At 41.7% G+C, this 22,392-nt stretch overlaps 1 protein-coding gene across 1 annotated transcript in view; it reads right to left on the bottom strand.

Moving 5' to 3' along the window:
* LOC148891558 (vertebrate ancient opsin-like) overlaps nucleotides 1-22,047 on the bottom strand; it is a 35,444-nt gene extending 13,397 nt beyond the window's left edge. The window contains exons 1-2 of the mRNA XM_089008672.1: nucleotides 21,358-22,047; nucleotides 15,702-16,030 (exon numbers count right to left, since the gene is read on the bottom strand). Of these exons, the coding sequence (XP_088864798.1) occupies nucleotides 15,702-16,030; nucleotides 21,358-21,730 (702 nt within the window). The 5' untranslated portion in view covers nucleotides 21,731-22,047. The remainder of the gene's footprint in view (nucleotides 1-15,701; nucleotides 16,031-21,357) is intronic.
* Nucleotides 22,048-22,392: the final 345 nt, after the last annotated feature.

Raw genomic sequence — 22,392 nt, 5'->3', positions numbered from 1 at the left:
TCAGACCAAACAAAGTACCCAAAATGCATTGTGTGTCGCTTTCTCGGTCAGGGGCGGTCCAAACGTGACGTCACATGGGGATCGTCAGCAACTCGAAAACAAGACTTCGTGAATATTCAGTGCAAGTCTTAGAACGTAAACTATAGCTATATGCAGTGGAATCTTTGTAAAATACGCTCAGTCAAAGTCATTTGAAGTGATTTTATAAATTATGGACATAACTTGTCGGAAGGCGTCTGTTGTCCTTTAATGCTTTAGGTTTAGTATTTCCGGCCCAAACACTCCCTCCCAATGCTCCTGGCCCGGCCCCTCTGTCAAATTTTAGAACCCAATGCGGCCCGCGAGTCAAAAAGTTTGCCCACCCCTGCACTAGACAGTACAAAAGGGGAAACAAAATAAGATATTGTCATGAAAATGCACGTTAATCCAGACCATCAGAGAAATGTGACTCGCCATAACTCTCGTCCAGATTATTCTGGAAATTATGGGCGGGATTTGGTGCCACACTGTGCCCCGTTGCGTCACTTCCGTCGTAATTTAATAATCTAGTGCACAACTCCGTCACACATGCTTAGTTTAACATACAGTGATACCTCCGCTGACAAACTCAGCTCACAAACTTTTCGCCTTGCGAGTATATAGCCTCAGCTGCCGAACTAGTTAAAGGCTGACGACTAAACCACAGGTCGAACAGCACCATGGTGGCTGGCGGACTAGTTTTCGGCGGACAAACACCAAACCACACGGCCGAACACCGCTACGGTGGCTGGCGGACTAGTTTTCGGCACCCCCTTTCTTTGAGTGCAGACGTGGTTTGTTATCCTGTGTAGTACTTTTGCTAATATGGGACTGAAAAATATCCCACTACAGGCTAGTGTTAAAATGAAGAAGACACTAAAGAAAATTATGGTAGAGCAGAAGAAGGAGATCATCGAAAAACACAAACAAGGTTTGCGTTTGTGTGACTCAGCATTCCAGTACCATGACGCTAAATCGACCATTGCTACCTTCCTTAAGAACAAGGAAGCTATTAAGGATGCGTGTGTGGCGATGGGTGTTTCCATGTTGTCTCAGCAACGGTCTCAGGCAATAGAAGAGGTTGAAAAACTTCTGTTAATTTGGATTCACGAAAAGCAGCTAGCAGGGGACAGTGTGAGTGAGGGTATTATCGCCGAGAAAGCACGGCAACTTCACTCGGATATCATCAAGATGCAACCACATCGACCATCACAAAGGTAAATAAAACGACTTTATTTTACAATACAGTTTATTTCTTTAATTACAATACAATAGCACATTTATTACACATAAATTTAGGTATATTTTGTCTATTTTTAAGGATTATTTAGTAGACAATTATGTTTTATGGGGACCGAGGAACGGATTATTCTCATTATAATGGTTTCGTATGGGAAATAAATGTTCAGAAGACAAACTTTTTGCCTCACGCACACACTTTCTGAGAACCAATTATGTTCGTGAGCTGAGGTATCACTATACAGTGATACCTCGTACAGTGATACCTCGGTTTACGAACCCCTTGTCTTACGAACTTTTCGTTTTGCGAACGGAAAATTTATGGAAACTTTACCTTGGCATACGAACTTTATTCGGGATACACATGGAGCTGCCTCAATGAGTGACGTGTCGTTCGCAAACGAGCCCGTTCTAACAACAAAATGGCATCCGGCTTGTTTTGGTCTTCTATTCCCCGCCCCCAGTCTTCGGTTAAAGCCACGTGATTGGTCAAGAACGCAGCAGTGAGGGGAGGTGGTTTAAACATTAAAGAGACAGGCAGACGACAGTGAGAGAGTTTCAACTTTGATAGTTCAAAGGCAGAGTGTAGACTGCAAGGCTAAAATATCCCATCAATCAGCGTCCACAAGCCATCTGTACACTTGATGCAAAAAGCTATCAACCCAGCTAAACAGAACGCAATTGATGAGGTACTAGATACAAGTATCACAGAGAAAGCACCTACAATGGATCATTCCTCAAGATGGTGAAAGAAGGTTACGTTCCTCATCAAGTGTTTAATGCTGATGAAACCGGCCACTCCATTCCATCAAGCCATCAACGACCATCACAAAGGTAAATACAATGACTTTTTTATACATACAGTTTATTTATTTCATTACAATACAATGACACATTTATTATACATAAAATAAGGTATATTTTGTGTAGTTTTAAGGCTTAGAAAATTAGAAAGTACACAATTATGTTTTATGGGACCTGGGAATGGATTATTCTAATTTTAATGGTTTCCTATGGGAAATTTATTTTTGAGATACACACTTCGCCTTACGCACTCTGTCTGGGAACCAATTAAGTTTGTAAGCCAAGGTATCACTGTATATTTGTTTTCTGAACGGCAAACTACATACAATTATATCAAAAATAATAAGGCATTCTAGTTTGACGTGAAAATCATCAATAAATAACAGTTCGTGAATGAACGACTTGGCTTTTAATACGGGCAAATCAATTTTTGTTGTCTCCTGTTTAGTAGCATTCAATGACATTTGCTTTGAGTTTCAATGCAGAACTTTGCTTCTCTTGATACGACTGTCGGCGTCGGTATTCTTGGATCTAATTCAATATATTAGACGGCAGAAATCACAGACAAATTAAAGAAATGGAGAGTAAATGATTGCAATCAGAAGGTGTTTGGCGAACTGTGGAGTTTACTAATTGTCACTTCCGATGAGGGAACTCTTTCATATGCTAAGCAGCAGTCTCCAAACAAATGTATTTAATTTACGTGTTTGATAGAGAATAAGAAGTTATCATATTTAAAAGGTTCATGCTGTTAGATGCTTAGTCAACATGTGTGACTCGAATACTCGAATAATTGAAGCACAGACAACCTGGGGGTCAATCAGGTCAACAGACACAGCAAGTTAATCTCGGAGATCTGGCCTTGAACAGAATTTAGGACTAGGGGAAAGTCCTTATCACAGGAGTCATTTAGGATTTCAAACTCCTTCACAGGAAGAGCTCATTAGCCGGGTTACAAATTTATCAGTTCATGGAAAACACAATGTTTTATTGCTTACAGCTGTTCGTGCTTAGAACTCAAGAGGTGTGGTCAGACGTCTGTCATGAAATGCTACGTCTCCTGGCGGCAGTAAAAGACAATCTTTCTGGGTTCAAGTCTTCGTCCAGAGTGTCCGATCGAACGTCTCTGACAGTCTGACATCTGGACGAAGACCTTTGTGTCAAAGGGTGGCATGGAAACAATCAACTTGTTGAAATTTTCGCCAGGCAACCTCTAAATATCAAAACAATACACACCTTTTTACCAACCTTTAAAAGGAATGGACATTATGTACATGGCGTGATCCTGTGCTAGCAAAGATGGTTGATAGAAAAAAAATGTTGGGCTTTCTTTTCACTTTTCTTTCCCGACTCCTCATCACACCCACTTATTGACTTGGTTACAGTATGTTAACTATCCAATGGCTTATATCTTTCTGGCTTGACAGAAGGTGCATTGAGTGTTCTCGAGTCCCTGGCGGACTGTCAGTTATTGAACACGTCATTAGTGCACACTGCTGCATTCGGGGGAAAAAAAAAATCTTTCAACTGAACAAAAAAAAGTGCAGCAAGCCAACTCCCCACATATACAACATTATGTACAATAGCAATTTTAGAACGAAGCAATTGGTCAATCACTCAGTTCCTTTAGGTGACAAAAAACATTATTTTCGGTGAACATCTCGTGCCCATTGTTGTCGATTTTCTACCGAATAGGACAGTGAAACAATTTACTCCAGGTAGTCTTCATGGTGAATGTTGAGTGGCCCATTTTTCATTTCATTTGGTCTTTTTTTGCACAAATGACGCTGCACTACACACCATGTATTTGTTGAGCGAAAAGAAAGGAAAGGAAGAAATTCTCTTGACCTCGGTTTGTATTCCTAGCCTTTGAATGGGAAAGTTTTATAAAGATTAAATCAAACTATTAATTGTCTAAATGCTTTGGGACATTGGCATGTAAAAAGTAGTCATAATAAACTAAGCCCATTCACCAGAAAGGAAGAGTACTTCAGAGCATCGATTTGCAACCTGATGCTGCAGGAAATTTATCAGAGTAATTTATTAATTATAAAATAAATATAATTTCTTTGTTTCAAGTTAGCTAGCGGGCTATCTTCTATCTAATCTAGCTAGCTAGCGGGCAAATTTATTTAGCTAGCTCGCGGGCTATCTTATCTAGCTAGTTAGCAGGCTGGCTTGTCTAGGTAGCTAGCGGGCTAGCTAGCTAACTATACAGTATTTCTACCAATGTCAATTTCAACAACAATCAACACCTTTGATGCAGCGTGTGAGGGTCCAAGTCTTCAATTCAGTGTACCGGGGACAATAATCTATGAATCATTATCTTTCTTCTTTGACTGGCCACCGAGCGCAAAATGCGTCTTTCCTTTGTTCCTCCCCTCAGTCACGTCGATCGGCTTTCGCTGCAGGCATTAATTCTATCGCCCCATAAACCAGTGTGGCTCCATTTTTGAGTCGTGAATACAATCTTATGGTGTTGAAGTGAAGATTTAACATAGCGTTGTTAAAAGTTGCTCTTTTAAATGAGGTACAAGTACCAGAGTCGTGAGGGAGTTTGGGAAAAGGCCAGATTAAAAAAAAAGAATGTACTCCAGTGGCAAGCAGTTAATAATTGTTTTTAAAGTTTGTAGGTAGAGGCTGTTGCTGCCAGCGTAGAGATTAAGGACCTGCAACAATTGTAACAGTGTGAAAATGATTTAACAACGCACTGTGGCATACAGCACTTTTGGAGATGGATGAGTTAAACATTTAGGCTCTTAAAAAATGCAATGTCATTCCCCCCGACGATGTGGCTGCAGTGTTGTTTTAATTAAAGAGTGACTGTATGTGGGAATGTCACTGTGCAGTCTAGAGAATCACAGCCGCAATTAAAGTTGACACTAGGCTCTGTTCTCAATATAGTATGTCAACCGTGACCCGCCTGCGGGAAAAGACGGCAACTTTACACAAATGTAGAAGAATGTTTTCGACAGAGGCACATTATATTAGATCAAATCATCCCATTGCTGTTTTAATTAAAAATAAATCTAACAATGTCCAACTGATCAAAGTTTCGGTTGTTTTTGCAAAACATGCTATTCTCTAATTCTATATTATTCAGTGTTTGGACCAGGAGTTGTCCAATAAATCTGGAAATAATTCTACTCCTATGCCTTTCTGTGAGTCGTCCGGTCTCCCTATAGTTGTTACAATGATAACATGTGATACTCATATATAAGCAGCTACTTCTGTTCTCATTATTTTTTTAGGAGTCCTTTTGTTCGCATGATGAAGACGACCGTTTCAAGATTATTATTATTATTATTATTATTATTATTATTATTATTATTATTATTATTATCATAACATTTTTAAATAGTGGATGTATGTATTTATTTATTTAAAAAATGTATGCTATCTACTGCGTAGGGCAGTACTGGGCCAGCACACTAATTAGAAGGTTGAGCCAAGCTGGCAACTGTAAATTACTGTCAGTCTTTGGAGGCTGTGGGCATCGTGGAGTTATCGAAAATACATGGATGTTCGGGGGAGGGTGAAAATCTGTGGCATCCTGGAATCGATTTTGATAACTTTAAAGTTTCAAACTTCCGGGGGGGGGAGCTGTTCTTGTCCCCTACTTTTCGACACATTTTGTACTTTCTCAAAGACACAAGCTCACCGAGAACTTTAGGAAACAGGAACTTTTACCTGATCATTGAAAGCAATCAGTATCCACTGAAAGAGATGTTTTTCCAAACGGCGCTGTCAACACGCATCATTCGAGGCGAAGTGAGCTCAACCTTCTTCGTGAGATAACGCCGACTCGGGATTGAAGGAAAAGGACATTAGAAAATTTCATCGAGTGAATTTCCTTTTCTCTAAATGGACAATGGAAAACATAGCAAGCTCTAAATCAAGTTTCAATCAGTTACAGCACGCCGAACGTTAAAATGCTGCAAGTGATACACTGCATCTGTTTAATTTGAAAGGAACAAAAAAGGGCATATCGGATAACATCTCATGCTCTTGTCTAGCGCATCAACCCCCCTCTGACTTTTCCTTATATGATCACTCGCATAAGCATGCCATTTCTGCCATCAATATATCCTTGAACTGCTCCAACAGAAATCTCAAGACTTACAAGTCTTGCTCGGGGCAAGCGATGCGCATTAGAATGTAATTAAAGTGTTTTTTTTTTTGTTTTTTGTTTTTGTCTCGGCGTCATTCAACTTGATAATAATTCCCATCGCTGAAAAAGTACAACTTTTTTTTCAGTGTTCCCTTTCAACGGCTTGAATCACATTTTGTGCAACTTTGACAGAAGCAACGTCATGAGAAAAATCAAACCTAAAAAGACTCTTGGCACTACAATCTGAACGTGTCTAAATTTTGGCTAAATTGGGCTTCATTTGCGTCGTAAATTCCAAATCCCAAACCACGTTGCTACGATGATCACTGCTTTTTCATTAGTGCGTGACCATACCATATTCGGATTGCACATTGGAATAAAACTAGTTCACAAACTCGTAATGAACCCAACTCTTTGCAAAAATAAAACGACTATTTTCGAACTGAACACCCCATAACTTGTATGTCAAAATGCAGAGCGACCATCTATTTCCCATTAAAAGTAGAAAGCTAACAGCGCATGTGCACCTATATTAACAGTATATATTCAAACTGAGTAGGCACAAATGTGTTTTCATTTGACGGCAATGCGGTGCGAGGACCGCGAGGGAGAGGCACTACACAATAAATGGACTCTTTCAATTGCGGCCCCCGGGGTTATTATTTTGCTCCAGATTGCATTTGGAACTTCTCTTGATAGCAAATATTTTGTAGCAACCTGAATTTCTAAAGGGACTTTGGATTTAAAGGGACCAACATTATCTTTGGCCGTGAAGAGCGTGAAGAGTATGCTGAATAGGAAGCGCGAAGGCGGGAATTCGTAATGAGCACTTTTGCGAGCATGCTTTTGGCAAACATCGGATGCGTTTGACATCTAAAATACCGTAATTGCCGTCAATCATTGCGTGCATAATCTGTACTCACTGGAAGCGCAATTAAATTGAATAAACAGACCAGAGGAGATAATAAATGTATTCCAAAGAAGAAATATGCAGGGCAGTTGTCACATTACTGAAGTAATGCACAAGTTTTGAAGGATTTTCACTCAATGGAAGGAGTTTTACGCCAACTCTTTGGATGTCGTTCGATCAATTACAGAGAGGTGACTGGGGGACGCGGACAGGACACAGAAGACCTATCGATAATCTCTATTTGGTTATGAATGCACTTATGGTTCCGTTTAAAAAGGCTGAACACTCCACGCTGGGACAGACGAGAAGAGACATTAGTTAGTGAAGTGTATTGTTCTGCAATGTATCTCAATATGGAGCGCTTTTGAGGGAAGTCGCATGAAACACAGAAGCCGCATATGGCTACTGTCAAATGATTTGCCCCTTTTGTCCTACTTTTGACTCTGAACTTTGTCTCGAGACAGTCCAGATGAAAGATTCGCATATTGAAGCATTGGGGTTGTTATTTTCAGACTCTGTGTCCCACTTTTCCTTTGGGCCAAATGTGAGGGGAATTAGACGTGTACCCATATATGGCATTTGATGACAGCTGTCAAAACGTCATGGGACAGATGGCTTTCAGCTCAAGCCACTTATAAGTAGTGCTTTGATTTACTGGGTCACTAATGCACATTGGGAAGCATTTATTAAGCCAATTGACTGGTTGTTTCTTGGATTACTGTACATAAAGTGAACTTTGGGTGAACATCCATCCATCCATTGTCCGTACCGCTTATTCCTCATTAGAGTCGCGCTGGCAACAGAGTCTCTTCGGGCACGAGGCGGGGGACACCCTGAATTGGTTGCCAGCCAATCGCAGAGCACACAAAGACGTACAACAGTCACTCTCACACTCACACCTAGGGACAATTTGGAGTTGTCAATCTGCCTGCCATGCATGGTTTTCGAGTGTGGGAGGAAACCGGAGGACCCGGAGAAAACCCACGCGGGTCCGGGGAGAACATGCAAACTCCACACAGGGAGGCCGGACCGGGACGCGAACCGGCAACCTCTGCACTGTGAAGCCGTTGTGCTAACCACTCAACTACCAAGCCGCCCTTTGGGTGAACAGTACTTTTTAAATTGAGTACTGTAGCGAAGCGTCAGGTCAGCTAGTTCATGGTGATTATTTCAATAGCCAGTGGCTGTAAAATCTGAACGCTCTTATTCTAATCACTTTTAATTGACGACGAGTAACTGGCCTTCGACCCGCCGTTAAATGAGCATGTCTCAATTATGAGGGTAACTACTACAAATTAGCATTCATAGATCTACCTGTGCATGCCGGTAAAATGTTGTACTCGCAAAATGACAACCCCTCAGATTTAGTTCGAGGCAAACTTAAGAAATGGTATTTTGGTAGACTGCCGCCCGTGTGCTTGGCATAAGAACGGGTGTTAAGGTCAGTATGTTTGTAAATTGGGCTGACATACTATGCTTCAATGACAGTTTCTGCCCCTGGCGCAGCTGCAAATTTCTTTGCAAAAAGTAGACAGTTTAGGTCAAGGGTGTCATTGTAAAAGCCAGGGGGCAAATCTGGCCCACCACATCATTTTATTTTCTCTTTTTATTTTCTCTTTTCGTCAATGGATGCTACAGCTTCGTGTTTGCTTTCAACATTTAGCTTGTAGCAGACGTGCACATTTCACCATGACTTCCCTGATCCAGTGGTGAAAAGGACACTTTGATCCTCTCCTCTTTCATCTCGAACTACTTCATCCGACAAAGAGGGTGCAGAAAGTGCTTCCGATTGAATGACTATCTGTGTCTTTTGTGTTCTGTCACATTATTTGTTATTTAGTTTTTTTGTTGTTGCTTTGACTTCAAGATGGCGCCGCGAGAGTGGCTGCCTTGAAAGCAGGTCCTGTATTTTGTTTTTGTACTTCTTCCTTTCATTTCCTCTTACTTTCATCACTTTGCTGCTGTGACATGTACATCTCTCCACTGCGAGACTAATAAAGGCGAATCCAATCCAATCAAAATCCGAACCAAAATTTCAAATTGTCCCATGTAAACCACAATACCAATCATTATTTTTGACTTCAAATTTGAAAACTAGTTATTCATTAATTTGTTGTGTGCTCTATACAATATGTAACATGTGGACTGGATTGAAGATTGTAATGACTTCTCCAAATTCATAACACCCCCTAGAAGAAACCGTAACTGCAATGTGGCCCGCGGCGTAAAATGAGTGTGACACCCATGGACCACATCTTCCCCATCGTTTTTTTCCCCTCATAAACTAAAAATACATAATCTCATTCCACGTCGGAATATTTGTACATTTCCTATTTCCATAAATTGTCCACTGGGAAGAGAGCCACAATTCCAACAAACACAGGCAAGATGATGGATAGCAAACAAAGTCCCAAGATAAAAGCAAAGCAAGCTTGCAAAGATCAAGCGAGATTCAATCTTTGGTGACTTTGCCCCTCTTGCTACCTGATCTGTTTTGGCAGAGGAACACTTTTTTTTCCTACGCAATTTTATAGCGGCAACTTGATTACACCTTCTTCCCGTCTGATTACATCCGTCTCTGTGGATTTTAAATGGATTTTGGAAGTTGGCTACGTTGACCTCCGCTTCCTCAAAGTAAGGTTATCAGCGGGTTTTAGTGGATTGCGTCCCACTGCCGGGCTGAAGGGCCAGACTTTTTAGTCTTGCTCCTTTTCAAACAGTCCAATTGGGCCGAGAGTAACAAGGAGGGCGAAACCAAATGATAATAGACCACGGACGCAAAAAAGCTACTTGAGAAGGGCGCAGTCAATGGAATGCAAAGTGGACCATTGTATTGATAAAAAAATGAAATGGACCATTGTGTGAATTCAATGACAAAAAGTGTGCCCGTGTGCAAAATGCAATCGCATGAGGACAAGAGCCAAATCAAATTCTGCATGCACGTATTTGTCTTCTTTTATTCTGACGTGATTGTGTTTAGTTTCACTGAATTGCAACATGTGTAGGAGTCTCTGTCGTGAAGAGCAGCGAGCCTTCGACAACGGAATTGGATATCAATAGTGTGACGGGGGAATCACACTAACATGTCTGCGATTACATTTGGCTGTTTGAAACCACAAAGTATTTTCTGATTTAAAAATACGTGTTAAAAGACATCCACGTATTTCTGCAGAATATCAGTTGTTGATGTTTTCATCAGGGATGAGCAAAGTGATCAATTATTTGACGGTGAGGAATTGTGCGCGACTGATTTTTTTGTTTAATCGTGTTTTGAAGCAATTCAAGCAAAGTGGAATTCAGTGAGTGAGGTGTTATTTGAATCAATTATTTTTCTAAACCGCAAAATGGAATTATGTCAGTTTATTCCAGCGGTGCTATTTGGAAACCTTGCTAGGGGCATCGTGTTTCCAACTTGTCCTATTTTCACCAATGTGCCGTACTCCTCGATGCCACGAGGGACATATGGATGAAATGATTGGATTTTGACAACCACGAGTCATGGTTATTGGAAGGTGTCATCAATTTTATTCCCCAGAACGCGATCGCTTTGTGGAAATTTGATTGCATCACGGCAGGCCTGGAATCACTGCTTACAATTCTGTATTCAAAGGTCAATGTCAGCCCAAAAGCTCTTGGCCAAAATTTGGCAACAACAACATGAATGGAAAATATGCTGAAAGATGCTTGCCAAATTTCAAAAGGTCTGATGAATTTCATTCTGACTTGACTGAACATGTCTTCAATAAATAATACCTCTCACTGTAATTGTATTTGTCTTAATAATAATCTTAATAATAATAATAATAATACATTTCATTTATAAGCGCCTTATATATATATATACAGTGAGACCTCAATTTACGAACTTAATTGGTTCCCAGACAGAGCGTGTAAGGCGAAAAGTGTGTATCTCGAAAAATAAGTTCCCATAGGAAACCATTAAAAAGGGAATAATCTGTTCCCGGGTTTCCATAAAATATACTTTTCAACTAAATAAGCCTTAAAACTACACACAACATACCTTAGTCTATGTATAATAAATGTGCTATTGTATTGTAATGAAATAAATACACTTAATTGTATCACTTTATTTACATTTGGGATGGTCATTTATGGCTTGATGGAATGGCGTTGGAGGTCGAAGGTCAAGGGGAATTGCTGTTTGGAAAGAGAGGCGCTTTATATGAGGACTAATTAAAGAAATAAACTGTAAATGCTGTAAAATAAAGTTTTATTTACCTTTTGGACAGTCACCTTCCATAAGGACTGTTGGTAACTTAACCTCTGGTGCTGTTCGGTCGTGTGCTTCCGCCGAAGATCACTCCGCCAGCCGTGGTGGGTGTGTATTATGAAAATAGTGCTTATTATAAGGTTTAATTTTCAGAAATTTGACGTTTGTAAGACGAAAAGTTTGTAAGATAAGGTGTTTGTAAGTTGAGGTCTCACTGTATATATACTGTATTATATCGATATCGGATATATCGATAGTCCCGGTTATATCGATACTATTTCTATGCACGCACGGAGAAAATTACATGCAAACAGGGTCGGATATATCGATAGTCCCGGTTATATCGATATTTTTTCGGACTCCCTTGAATATCGACATAACGAGACTTTACTGTATATACACACACACATGATACTTGAATCCTGACAAGAACACTTCCCTCAAAGAGTTTGCATATGTTGACTCACCTCGATTGGTGAAGTGGGTGGTTCCGTTTTTTTTTTTTTTTTTTTCATCCCAAGAGAACCTAATTTGCATGGAAATGTTCTCCAGTACCCTGTGCCTACATCGGGTGATATGATAGCAAGTCATTAGCATTACCAAATGGTGCGAGACTTGGGGGTGAAGATGCTTGTGGCGAATGAATTTGCGCCAGACTGATACAAGGTCACTACATTTGATGTCTGAAAAGGATTCCCAAACCGGCACACCCAACCCCTTCTCTTTCATCTCTTACTGCTACGCTCTCTCTTGATATCCCCCCCCCCCTTTCCTCCTGACCCTCCCACCCTCTTGCACTCCATTCCTAACTGTGTCACATAGCCTAAAGGATGTTAGCAAAATTTAGTGCATGATTGAATTGCTAAAAAAAATATCACATCAACTTTATAAATTGCATTCAGACCACCTGTAAGGGGGACATGTGTGGGTCGCCAGACCTCAGTCTTCTGGGGCAGGGACGTGGGGGAACGCAAGGGGGGTGGTGGCAATTATGATGATAGTATTGCCCTCCAGACAGTGCTTTGCTCCATATTTTTGATGATCCTATGCTGTACTCAGCATGCAGTTTATAGTCTTGAAACTTCAACACCCGAAGCATAGACAACATTTACATGACATAGTCATCCCCGCATCGGATGTGGCAAAGTGAAGCAATCTGTGAAGATGCCCCGTTCATTTACTCATTGGACACGTCTCATTAAGCCAGAACTCATGGGATGAAGACTCAACCATTACTTTTGATTGCATTATGTCATCCGAACAGCATTTTGTGAGTATATTAGGCACATATTACGGCTAACGTGATGTTAAGCTCTAACATGATCCTTGTAGGCTATCCAATCACAATTCTCAACTTCGGGCTGACATAAATGATTATTTAACTGGCTTAAGTTAGTCAACTAATCAGATCGTAAGCAAATCGCTGAACATCACACCAGCAAGCAAGAAGCTGCTGTTCTACCCGCTTAAATTTTTTTTAAAGACAATTAAAATGATTCTCATCGACCTCTGCCTGCACCCACCGTTAAGCCCCACTTTGGACCCTTAGTCACCGCCGTGTGGACTGTTCAGTTGACTGCCCTGTTATTAGATGAGGGATTTCAGCTTTCTGCCTTCAGTTGGCCAGTCCCCACTTTAAAATGTCCCAAATGATATAATACAACACCTTCGCCAATAAGAGCTGACGAGTGGCATTGTATTGTGTGTCGGGAGAGCACTCCAAAGGCTGCCAAAGATAAAGACAACTCACACCGCTGTCATTCTCCGCAACAGAAGTGGAGGCACCAAACCTTTTGTAAAGGGGGCCAGATTTTACGTGTTAACAGTGTAGGAAGGCCAATTTTGGCGGACGTTGCCGCCATTTTTGGATTGGATTTACATTTATTAGTCTAGCAGTGGAGAAATTTACATTTCACAGCAGCAAAGTTATGAAAGGACGATGAAAGGAAAGAAAGAAGTAGAAAAACAAAATACAGGTTTTGTGTTTCACGTTTTCTTTTTTAGTTAAATTTTTAAATGTCTTAAGGATTTGCTTTGGTTCATTTCAAACATAGATATCAAAATTAATTTGATATTGAAATTGAATATTCACATAACTTCAGAAAATTGACCACGGGCCACATTTGGCCCCCGAGCCACATTTTGGACGTTTGCATATTATGCATGAGAGGAACCGTTTTGCAGAATGTAACAGCATGAAGTGAGAATCACTAAATAGGAGTCCTTTCTTTTGGTGCTTTCTTCAAACACACAAATAATTCTTTTCTATCCATGAGATACAATCTGTGAAATGGAGAAAACGTAGACTTGGATTAAAGAAAAAAAAAACAACTGCAATGTTGTCCCAAGACTGATGTCCAGTCTTTCCAGGACTTTGTTATGTCAATATCAAACATCGGATTGCTGGGCAGCTTGATAAGATAAGACACGTACGTGCTGATGCAAACAAACGCGTGCACGCGTCATTGTTTATTTGGCAGAGTATGATGCTTGCTCACAGACGGCAGAGATTGATATCTTGGAAAATTTGATCTGGGACTTGTTGCTAACGCTGCACTTTGTGTGTGTGTGTACCTCTCTTTCTCTCTCTATCTGTCTAAATAATATCTGAATTTCATTTGGGATAAATCACCAGGTGTCAAACTCAAGTCTTTGAGTGCTATATTTTCCAAGTTTCCTGGCCTTTAAGGATCAGAGTTTGAGGCCCTTAAAGGACAACCGACGTCTCCGGACTAGTTGTGTCCATAATTTGTAAAATGGCTTCAAATGATTTCTACTGAGCGTATTTTACAAAGATTCCACCGCATATAGCAATACTTTACGTTTTAAGACTCGCGCTGAATATTCCGGAAGTCTTGTTTTTGAGTTGGTGACGAGTCCTCACCTGACGTCACTGAAGGAACGCCCCTGACCGAAATAAGGACACATTGCAGCAGTCCTTCCATCACGTCAATGCATTTTTATGTACTTGTTTGGTCTGAAAACCTCGTGTTGCTCCAAAAAGAGGCAGAAGAGGGCGACAAAGCTCCGTGTAAGGAATTAATCAGCCTGTGGAAACGGGGTTATTAATTCCTTACACGAAGCTTAGTCGCCATTTTCTGCCTCTCTTTTGGTGCTACATTTCCCCCCCTATTGCCTCAAAATGGCACGGAATAAATTCTTTAATCGATTGCAAACATGTATACTTTCCTCTTCAGTACTATTTGAATCATATTCATAACTGGATGAGTAACAATAAAGCATATTCTCTGAATCTGAAGCCATTGTTTTGATTCTCCAACAAGGCAAGACGTCTTGGTGACACACGAACAAGGGGGCGGGAACTTCTGAAACTGGCCACTTCCGGGTTCATTTTCAGTTCAGATTTTGGACACTTTAAATCATTTTTATTGGTGTTTTGCATTTGACTACAAATATCAGACTGCGTGTTCTGGGTATTTTGGATGCTATAAAACGTTTTTCTGATGTCAGGAAACACAAAAGTGATGTCGGTCGTGCGCACTTGTGCAACCACATTATTTCAATTGTGTATTTTTACTTCACCTCTTGTTTTGATTTTTTTAATCAATTGGGTTGCACAGATCAGAAGTCTCAATAGTGGTGGGTAGTATTAATTCACATAATTTATTTTGATTTTGGTGAATCTTCTTTTCCCTTCGGCTTTTCCCTTCAAGGGGTCGCCACAGCGAATCAGTGTCCTCCATCTTCAAGGTTTGATTTGCATGTTTGTTTTGGCCAAGCTTTTACGTCGGATGCCCTTCCTGACACAACCCTCTGTATTTGTGCTTGGGACCGCCACAAGAAGACACTGGCTTATGTCCCCTTGTTGCTACAGAACAAGCAACTCGATGAACTTAATGAAGATGAAGCTACTCAGTAAAAGGTTCCCAAACACAAAATGGTCATCGGCACAGCAACATTAAAAAAAGCAAAACTATACTCACCATTTGATGACAATGCTCCGATCTTATTTTAACGTGATTTCGGTGTATATAATCTGAATGATTCCATCCATCCATTTTCTTATCCATTTATCTAAACTCAACCATTTTCTCTCATAATCACACCAAGGGACAATTTCCAGTGTTCCATTAACCCCCAACGGCATGTTTTAGGAATGTGGGAGGAAACCGGACTACCCGCAGAAAACCCACACAGACATAGGAAAAACACGCAAAAGGTTGGAGCTAGAATTGAAGCCTGTACTGCTGCACTGTGAGGTGGACGTGCTAACCAGTCGTCCACCGTGCCGCAAATTGTTGTTGTTCGGGTGAGCATATGGATGTTTTTGGAAAATGTCCGCATGTGCCTTCTGTTCTAACAAGACACGCACACTGACTCGCCCACTTTGCTATAGCAAACGGTCCCCGAGCCCCGTTTGGACTGACCTGTTTGATGGCGCACAGCAGCTTCCCGTAGCAGAAGACAATCACCAACAATGGCACAATGAGGCAGAAGATAAATAGACACACGATGTATGATATATTATTTGCCGTCTTGGCTTTCCAGTTGACGGAACAGGTGGTCCCCGGTCCTTCAGGACCGTAGTGACTCCAACCAAGGAGTGGCGGCAGGGTCCAGATGAGGGAATAGACCCAGGAAAGGATGATGCCCAGGCACACCTTGCAGTAGTTGGATGAATCGGCCTCGGTGGGTGTCATCATGGTGCTGTAGCGCTCGTAGGAAAGGACGGCCAGTGAGATGAGGGACACAATGCCTGCGATGAGATCATTAATATTTAGATGACTACCGTTAATAAACAATAAAATACCTTTACCAAAACCCAACTTCAGAAAGTTCAAACAACTTTACGATGCATGAATGTTAAGAACAAAAAGCAACAGGAGATTTTAATAACACACACTGAATGTCATTAACTTTAATGGTTAAAATGCACTTTTGGAAAAAACAAACAACTCTCTCTGGCCCAATCTCAAACATTTTTAATAACTTTTGGCGCGACAAAACTGGCATTACCCGTTTTCCTGGGTGTATTACTGAACTCTGGCCTCTTGTCTTTGTTTCATTCTATTTTCATTCATTATGCACGACTGTATACAATTCCCAAACAACTTTTCAACCTTAATCCTTCTGCATGGCAGTGCGCCGAGACTAAAATACACACATTCAACACAATTATCAGATGCGTCGGGGGCAAAGCGGCTTCGGGCACCCGCTCGCCCACGCGATCCCAAATGCACTCGACCAGATTTACGCTTGCGCAAAAATGAAGTAATTAGGTTTTACGCCAAGAAGAGCGTGAAATCTACCCAAATCGGGCCCTTTGAGATCAAAAATGTTCAGTTCTGCGGTTCATTGAATTTTAACGTAACACGTTTAACATTCCGGTAACACCGCCTGCAGTCACAATAATAATTCTCGCATGTGGTTTTCTGATCTATAATCGTATTAGCCCAAAGTGATTCCCTCTAATTATCTGGCGGCAATGGTGCGTGCCATTGGTTAAACACAATATTGAACGGCCCATTGAATGATCAATATGGAGAAAATGGGCACCTTTCTTGCATTGATTCGGGAAAGAGTGCCCACAGTGGGTTGATTGCTGCACCGAAGACCCTTTCTTTTATCAAATCGTGCTCCTGATTCAACTGCGAAGCTTTAGCAATGCCGGTTTTCAGCAAGTTTTGAGTGGTTAGCAGTGAACAGGCATCTACAAAGCTTGCTGATGAGTTGATCGTTTGACTCAGGTGTGTTGGAGGAGGGAATCATGTAAAACAGGCTTCAATAGGGGGCTCTCGAGGACTCAACCTGGGCACCGACCGCACTTTGGCAACCCGCTGTTACAACATCTGCCACAGTGTTCAGCCTCCTGCGTCAATACAGAATAGTGCCGTTGTGGAGTTATTGCGCCTCAGCCTATTTCCGAATTAAATTTCCTGAAATTTCCTGCATTATGATGAGATAAGTAAAAAGAAAGCATTTTGATTTCGTCCTTTCCTGAGATGTTTTCATACATCTTTGCCTGAAAAGTATACCATGAAGCATCACGTTCCCAATGTCATCTCTGACAATTGGGTATTAAAAAACAGGGAGACTGAATGGGAAAAAATAGATTTGAGCCATATCCCAGATCTTCAAATGCAAAAAAAAAAAACAGCAAGTGGACTCTGCACAGTCACTGGATTAACCTTGCAGTGCTGAGTCCACTTGAGGCAGGAGCAGGAGTCCATCAGCATGCGCAGACATGCAGCGTTGATTAAATTCAGAAAAGGGGTTGGGGGGGGGCATGAACCTCTGGACAGCCATGTCGTCAGAAATGGCCAACGGGGGTGATTAGGTCAAATGTAGTATATAGTGTATGACACGGGACAATGCACATGCCCCCCCGCCCCCCACATACACACACACACCAACAAAAAATACAGGAGTTTGTGCACCTAATAAAATAAACGCAAAAGAAGTTGTGTAAAACTGAAATGACATACTGGTCTCCCCCTAGTGAAATTCAGGCGATCAAAAGCAAATCGAACAATCCTTACCAAGATGGCTGCCCAGTTGTTGACGGCAATGCCCTTTTAAAATGTTGCCCGCTGTCAAAGCGACATTCATCGTGTCAAAAGCTACATCGAAATGTGTCTAAAAAAGTGTCACTTTCTCAAAACCAAAAGCCAGAAAGGTCTATCTAATCCAGTCTTGGATTTTGGTTTTGATGAGGCCATTAGGGGCGAAGTCAACCATTCCATATGCGGGATGCTAATGATGTCTGAGTTTAATACAGACTTTCGATTTTGTCACCCCTTCGGCTCACGAAAGGGGAACTCGTGTCAGATCAGATTAAAATTGGCTCCTATGGAGATTCGCCGAACACCTCTTCAGATCTTAATCTCACTCCAGTTACAGGCTACAGTTAAAGCTCAGGCGGGGGTCTTGGATGGCCCACTTTGTTATCTGGGATGCAGTTGAAATCAAGTCATCCTGTTTTGGGAAATTGCCAAATCATCCCTACGGATATCAAAGCGTGAGAGTCGGTTCTCATTTTAAATTGGAGCGAAGATCATGAGTTGAAGGAAAATATTTAAGCGGGTCAAGTTGAGCACAAAAACGTGAAGGTTTTATTTGACACAAAAGGAACCAATGTTTTCTTTCAACAGTTTTGGCGAAGATGATTCCACATTGCGTTTCAACGCAACAAACAGTTAAAGCAACATTTTTCAATAGAATCTTTTTAAAACCCACAATATGCTTTCCAGCCAAAGATTTATGAGCCCCTGCCACAAAACTTTTGACCGAGGCAAAGACATTATGGGTGACTGCGGCTCATTTTGTATGCACTTTGTATGCAGGAATGCAGAGCTTTCACAAAGAAAAAAAAACGGATCCATTTTTTTTATTCAACGTTACTTTCTGATCCGATTAAACATCATTTATAAAGGTGACAAGCTTTCATTGTGAAGATGGACGAGCTGGAGGAAACGTTGCATACATTTTGGTGTATTGATGGATGTGTCCTGAGGTGCACAAATAAGTAATGAGAACAAGATCAATGACAAAAACAAAGAAACAACGCTGACATATTTCAATTCTGTTAAAAAATTTGAAAATGGCTCATTGTCGTCAAACAGATTTAAAACCAGAAAGGCACTTTCAGATTCCTATTTAGAAAATTATTGATTATGTATTGGTCACTCATACTTACAAGAAATTTGAAAATAGTCATTATTCCCTGCCAGGCTATTACAAAAGTTATTTGCAAAGTAGTTTGCACATTTTGAGTTGGTCAAAACATACGTTAAGATTGAAAAGGTTTCTTCAGCCGTCATCTGTACTTCTTTCTTAAAAGAAGTACAGATGACGACTGAAGAAACCGTCATCTGTACTTCTTTCTTAAAAGAAGTACAGATGACGACTGAAGAAACCTTTTCATCGATGGACCACTCCTGTACGACTGAGATCTTACACAGACGTACGTTAAGATTCTATTTTCATACTTGGCCCTAAATGTAATCTAACGGTGCAGGTCGAGTTTTCTTTTTTTTTTTAATGTATATTTTCATCGTTAAGCGCTGATAGAAAGGGGCTTTTCCGCTGTTGTGGGAGTGATCACACTCCACTTCTTTTTGAAGCGGCTCCCCTTGTTCTTTTTATTTTTTTTGCGCGTACACTTTAAAACATTGAGGAAGCATTCATTGAATCGATAAGATCCCGCTCAGAAGATCCGAGAGTCCCCAAAAAGTTTATGGAAGCCTGCAAGCAGACCTCCAGGGGGCCAAGTGCAATTACAGAACACCACTGTGATGCGGCCACTCAGAGACTGCTTTCACCTAGATCGATGAAAAGGTTTCTTGAGCCGTCATCTGTACTTCTTTGAAGGTGTCGGACGTTTCGCTTCTTATCCAAGAAACTTCGTCAGCAGACGAACTTCGACGAAGTTTCTTGGATAAGAAGCGAAACGTCCGACACCTTCAAAGAAGTACAGATGACGGCTCAAGAAACCTTTTCATCGATGGAGCACTCCTGTACGACTGAGAGCTTACACAGACGTTTCACCTAGATCGTTCGTATGTGATGACCCAGTTAGTTCTCCAAAATAATGTCACGGTATTCTATTCGAGGCTTCTTGTATGTTTTCACCCCAAGACTCAAATATGAAATTATATTGATTTGTTGTATGATAATGAAATAGCACACACACACACACACACACACACACACACACACGCGCGCCATTCCCAAAATTGTTTGAGTTTTGTTTCTTCTTGTTTGGGTGCTAATAAAGCGCTAGTCATGGCCTCTGGCAATGTTTTTTTCTTTTTCACAAAGGAGCAGCATTTCCCTTTTTTTGATGTTAGCGCTTTGTTACAGCTTCAGCTGTTGTTAAAGCGCTATATAAACCAATATGTATGTATTGCATGGTATTTTGGACAGCCACCTTCATTTCAAGCTCGTATAACTCCAGACCCATATAGCTTAGGAATTAACTCTTTTTTTCTGATGAAGGTTTCTTACGCTGCATTCAATGTTTATGTAGTCCTAAAACTCAATATTGTGTGGGTCCTGAAATTAGAGTGACAATGACAAGAACCCTGGCACTGGAGTGGACAAATTTTTGTCCATGTCTGGCAGTGAATGAGTTAAATAAGCACAAATGCAAATTTACGCCTTTTTCCATGTGCCATAATAGCCTGAATAAATCTCTCTATGATTATGTCGAGATGCACAAAAGTTCCATTTTTGATACTGCTCATAATTTGTCATTTTCACTTTTGTGACTCTCAATGTATTTTAGCCAATATTTGGATAAGCTGTTTTTTGATGACATGCCGAATACAGTACATGAATTGGTTCAGCCCCCTTGGTTTACGCTGCATTTATCGGGCCACTTGCCATCACCACGCTCACTTTCTATGATCCCGTCAAATGTACACCGGGGTCCCATTTCTTATGACAAATCGTTCCCATTCCGCCCCGTGTCTCCGCCTGCTTATAACCCAAAAACACCTGCTTGCACCACAGCCAAATGAGGCGCAATGGGGCGTCTCATGCCTCCGGCAAAACTAACAATAGTTCATAACAATAAAATAAGATATTTAACGACTAATTGCACTTTGTCTCATCCCCTGTGTATGTGTCAGAGGCAGAGTCAGAAGCACCCAAATATGTTACTGCCACGATAACGTCCACGCAATCTGTCACGACAAAAACAAACTTACATGTCACCTGTCAGGATCGCATTCGTACGCCTTGTCACCTTCCAGAGCCCCCCACCCCCTTCTCACTCCTCCGCGTAGCCTGCGAGACGCGGAAGGACAAGACAGGACATGGGGATGTCTTCAAAAGTGTCCCTCCAATAGGAACAACGCTCATTTACACCGGCAGACGCCATTTAATTGCTGCATTCGGGGACTCGCGTTCGGCTTTTTCCGTGACATCTCCGAAGTGTCCCGGATGGAGCCTTTTTTTGTGCGCTCGTTTGTTTGTTCAAATTCCGATGTATCGCTCGGGTAATCCCGCGATACGCCGAACGCTAGACCGCGGTCTCCCGGTTCGCTCGCGAAGAAACCCCACGAAGGTGACGAAACTTACCGAAGAGCGAGTTGGCGAAGCCGTACCAAACGCAGCCCTTGGCTCCGATAAGCCACCTTCCCTGCGTGCTCGCCGCGAAACTGAACGGTGTCCCCAAAAGGCACACCAGCAAGTCGCTGACGGAAATGTTCACCAGGAGTAAGTTAATAGGCGATCGTAAGATCTTGTAGCGGCAGTAGAGCACCAGAACCAGCAGGTTGTTCACAAGTCCAAAAGTACCGATGAAACCCAAGCACACGGCGACGATCAGATTCCCCGTCGGGGTGAGGGTGGAGTGACGAGAGCCGCCCCCGAAGTCCGGGTGCCCTTCGCCGGCGTGCAGGGCGCTGTTGAAGCCGGAGCAGATGCTCGGGCTCACGTTGGACAAAAGCATCGCAGCGGCCGTGGCTGCGGCGGCGCACTGGGGGGTTTGGGGGGTGGGCACCACCGATATTAACAGTCGACCGCACTTACGCCACAGTTGCTGGACTTGCTTTTAATGTGAGCGAGCGAATAAAATATTTTACATTTATCCATCGGAATTCGGATTCAAAACCAAAGTGTAGTAATTTGGTGCAAAAGTTTATATCTTTCGGTGGGGGAGGCGTGATGATGGTGGGACAGAACTTACTAAAAGTGTACTAAAAGAATGGGCAGGTAGGGGGGAGGACAAAAAAGTTCTCTCAGTCTTTGCTCCACCGTGTGGCAGTCTGCACGCACATCTCTTTCTACAGATGCTTCAGTCTCTCCCACAGACACCTTCCCTCTGGTCGTGTTTAAATCACTCTTGGCCGAGCGAAGGTTGGTGACGTAGAAGGGGGGGGGGGTCTATGGGGGGTGGGGCAAGCATGGCGCGCAGGTGCCGTGGGAATCAGCATCATCATCGTGATTTGTGTAGCCTTAATCGAGAACCGCACTCAATGCAACCCAAATGTGAATGAAGCAGTCACAAAAGTGTTCTTAACAATTTGTACAAAACAAAACAAAAACAAGACATGCGCCGCTTGATTTAGTAAGATTAAATGAAAATTAAATGGGTCTGCATTGATACGAGCT

This window comes from Hippocampus bargibanti, linkage group LG11 (assembly GCF_051943395.1).
Source record: "Hippocampus bargibanti isolate YZ-2025 linkage group LG11, ASM5194339v1, whole genome shotgun sequence".
NCBI classification, from domain to species: Eukaryota; Metazoa; Chordata; class Actinopteri; order Syngnathiformes; family Syngnathidae; genus Hippocampus; species Hippocampus bargibanti.
Note: the sequence above shows the minus strand (reverse complement) of the source record. Positions and strands in the feature narration are given on the sequence as shown.